The following is a 2,941-nucleotide window of genomic DNA, read 5'->3' as shown; positions in this document are numbered from 1 at the left end:
TTTCATACACGAAGAATGGGCTATTTTAGACACTATTTTAAACTTAAAGTATACTGAACATCAGAACTTTTGAAAGATATAACTATGAGGGGCTCTGAAAGCAGTCTTTAACCATAATCAGATAAACCAAAGACTGCTTGAAACTTACACAGCATAATACTCAGACGCCCTGAATGTTTCTACGATCTCTCACAAAGATTACTAATAGCAACATAAAAGAAAATATTACCGGAAAACAAGGACTAAGCACTCGAGGATCCATCTATGTGTGAAGAAAATAAACTAAGTTCAGAGTGGGCATGTCGTGCGCAGTCGCAGCAGATAACAGTAGTGTCATATATATATATATATATATATATATATATATATATATATATATATATATATATATATAAGTAGCCAATTGCAGTTCGCTTCATATATACTTCTTCGGTAATTGAAAGACCACGTTACACCATGTTTGGAGAAGCCTGACAATTGATTAAAAAATACTTAGTATGTATTTTCAAGATTGTATGTAATACATATAATAGATTATAGAAATGAAATCATAGTAATCAAACAAAAAGAGACTTCTTAATAGAAACGGAGAGAAACGATGGTGTTACTTAAAACGGTAATATATAATATAAAACATAATCTGACCATTAATAAATGCCCCCCCCCCCCCCCCACACACACACCACAACTAACAATTTTTTGTTGGTGTTTTTTACTGGCATTGGAGGAGTGAGGGCAGCCTGGGCTCTTGGCATGGGTGTATAGGTGGAGGATGGGTAGAAAGGGGCTATTACCTATTATCTGGCAGTGTGTACATGCCATCCCCGGCAGCAATGGGTTAACAAGATATATATTACGTTACTCCACTGTAATAAAAAGGGGGACTGCTTCATTAACAGAGAACAGTAACGCGTTGACAGAAGCGGCCAGTTCCTCACCACACCAGTTATTTGAAGATCAGTACGAAATTCTGCAAAAGATTCCTTCGAAGAAAAAAAAGAGAGGTATATTTATTTTCTAAATTTAATGTTTTTATTCTTACTTTTTTCCTTTTTGCTTTATATTTGCTTTCAATTAATTATCGTTATATTTTTTATCATCACTGCCGTTTACAGTATCAATTTTGTTATTAATGTTATTGCCAAACTCAGAAATATATACTTTTTCTACATTTGTCAACATGAATACGGTTTATCTGGTATTACTTCATTTTAATTATCAGATCTTCAATGTTGACGATAATGACAACAAAAGTTTTGAGTATATGCATTGGTTTACTGGCTGATGCAATATGATATTTGTTTTTAAACATTCCTTCATGATAACCTTAAATTTACAGTCTAATAATGCTTCTCGTCACCCCACGGGGCACTTATGACCCTCCTGCGGGCAACGAATCTAACACTCCTGATAATAATAATAATAACAAGAAGTGATAACCTTAACATTGATAATAACAATGCCAGTGATTACATAACAATAAACCAAAGCTTTTCGTTATTTAGTTCGAGGTCCCAAGAACTGGGAGTTCCTGATCCGCCTGCTAGTGAACCCGCGATCGAACCCTTCCTTGATCTGCTGGGAAGACGAGTCCAACGCGACCTTCCGCTTGGTGCAGCCCTACGCCATCGCCAAACTCTGGGCTTCGCGCACCTCACACACTCCGCCCTTGAGTTATAATAACTTCGCTAGAGGATTAAGGTAGGTTGCTGAAAGATGATAACATTAGTAGGAGATTGAGGTTTGCTAGAAGATCAAGTTACATTACATTAAATTAAGATTGTGACCTGAAAATTCCTTGCTGAGGTAAATGGGGAAAAATAAACAGAACGAACCTATAATTTGTTAAAAGTACTTCGTGGTATACGCCTTTTAAAATGTATTTTTCTCAACACTGCAACAGGTATCATTACAGAAAAGGCGCTTTGGAGGCCGTGTCGGAGAAGCAACTTGTTTACCGTTGCGGACCTAAAGCCTTAAGATTCCTCAATGCTCTGCGCCCCGAGTCTTCCTGAAATTGGATAGCAAACTCCCCAGCAAAACGCAACTTGTGATTCAAACAATTTTTTCTCTGAAAACTATGAATCGGTAACTTCAAATTTGAGGCGGAATTTAATCGTTTCCTCGGATGTATTGGGACTGCGGTCTGAACCTCGGTTGATTAGGAAGGGCATCCAATCAGGCAAATAACCCCTCAATAAGGTATCGAGAAGTCCTGAAGGAGAATGAATGAGACACACACACACGCGTACACGTATATGCATGTAGATTGCATAAATAACAATAAACTTATCCATCCAGCTTCCCCGGGGAACGCCCAGACCGGCGGCATAGGTAAGTGTCTGTGACTTTTCTTGGCATTTGTAAAGACCGGAAGTACGAGTTCTGCGTTGTGCAGAGCACCACGCTTCGAGACACAGGGAGTTCCCTTGTTTTCATGCACATATGCTACATGTTTATATATAAGTGTGTGTGTGTTTATACACACACACCCACTTACACACACACACACACACACACACACACACACACACACACACACACACACACACACACACACACACACATATATATATATATATATATATTAGTTCAGTACGTCTTAACCTGTTTCGTAACTATTCCCTCTTTCTCTCTTTTTCCGATACAAGATGTGATGTTTTTAATGTGTTTGGATGTCTGGTTTCATGTGAATGTATTCAGACATGTGTGGATAAATATACATGTATCCCTGCATGTGGACACACTTTTGTCATGCGGATGTATAGCTATGCATGTGGACATTGTTATACAGAAGTGTGGATATACTGTATGGGTGTGTTTATTCATATATATATATGTATATATATATATATATATATATATATATATATATATAAATTATCAGCCATTCATTCCACAGCAGGACATAAGCCTCTCTCAATTCACTATTGAGAGGTTA

General features: G+C 37.4%; 1 protein-coding gene across 1 annotated transcript; it reads left to right on the top strand.

The window, feature by feature from the left end:
• Positions 1 to 590: 590 nt before the first annotated feature.
• On the top strand, positions 591 to 2,492 carry LOC125039266 (ETS homologous factor-like). The gene is made up of 3 exons (XM_047633103.1): positions 591 to 1,004; positions 1,506 to 1,701; positions 1,904 to 2,492. The coding sequence occupies exons 1-3, from the start codon at positions 773 to 775 to the stop codon at positions 2,013 to 2,015; spliced, it is 540 nt and encodes a 179-aa protein (XP_047489059.1). The 5' UTR covers positions 591 to 772; the 3' UTR covers positions 2,016 to 2,492.
• The last annotated feature ends 449 nt before the right edge of the window (positions 2,493 to 2,941 follow it).

The sequence above is a fragment of the Penaeus chinensis genome, chromosome 27, assembly GCF_019202785.1.
Source record: "Penaeus chinensis breed Huanghai No. 1 chromosome 27, ASM1920278v2, whole genome shotgun sequence".
In the NCBI taxonomy this organism is placed as follows: domain Eukaryota; kingdom Metazoa; phylum Arthropoda; class Malacostraca; order Decapoda; family Penaeidae; genus Penaeus; species Penaeus chinensis.
Note: the sequence above shows the minus strand (reverse complement) of the source record. Positions and strands in the feature narration are given on the sequence as shown.

What these genes read in the sequence shown, in the direction of transcription:
- LOC125039266 (XM_047633103.1), top strand. Translation starts at nt 773, where the DNA reads ATGGGTAGAAAGGGGCTATTACCTATTATCTGGCAGTGTGTACATGCC. An exon ending in TTCGAAGAAAAAAAAGAGAG is followed by an intron (nt 1,005 to 1,505) that starts GTATATTTATTT and finishes TTCGTTATTTAG; the next exon opens with TTCGAGGTCCCAAGAACTGG. An exon ending in AACTTCGCTAGAGGATTAAG is followed by an intron (nt 1,702 to 1,903) that starts GTAGGTTGCTGA and finishes ACACTGCAACAG; the next exon opens with GTATCATTACAGAAAAGGCG.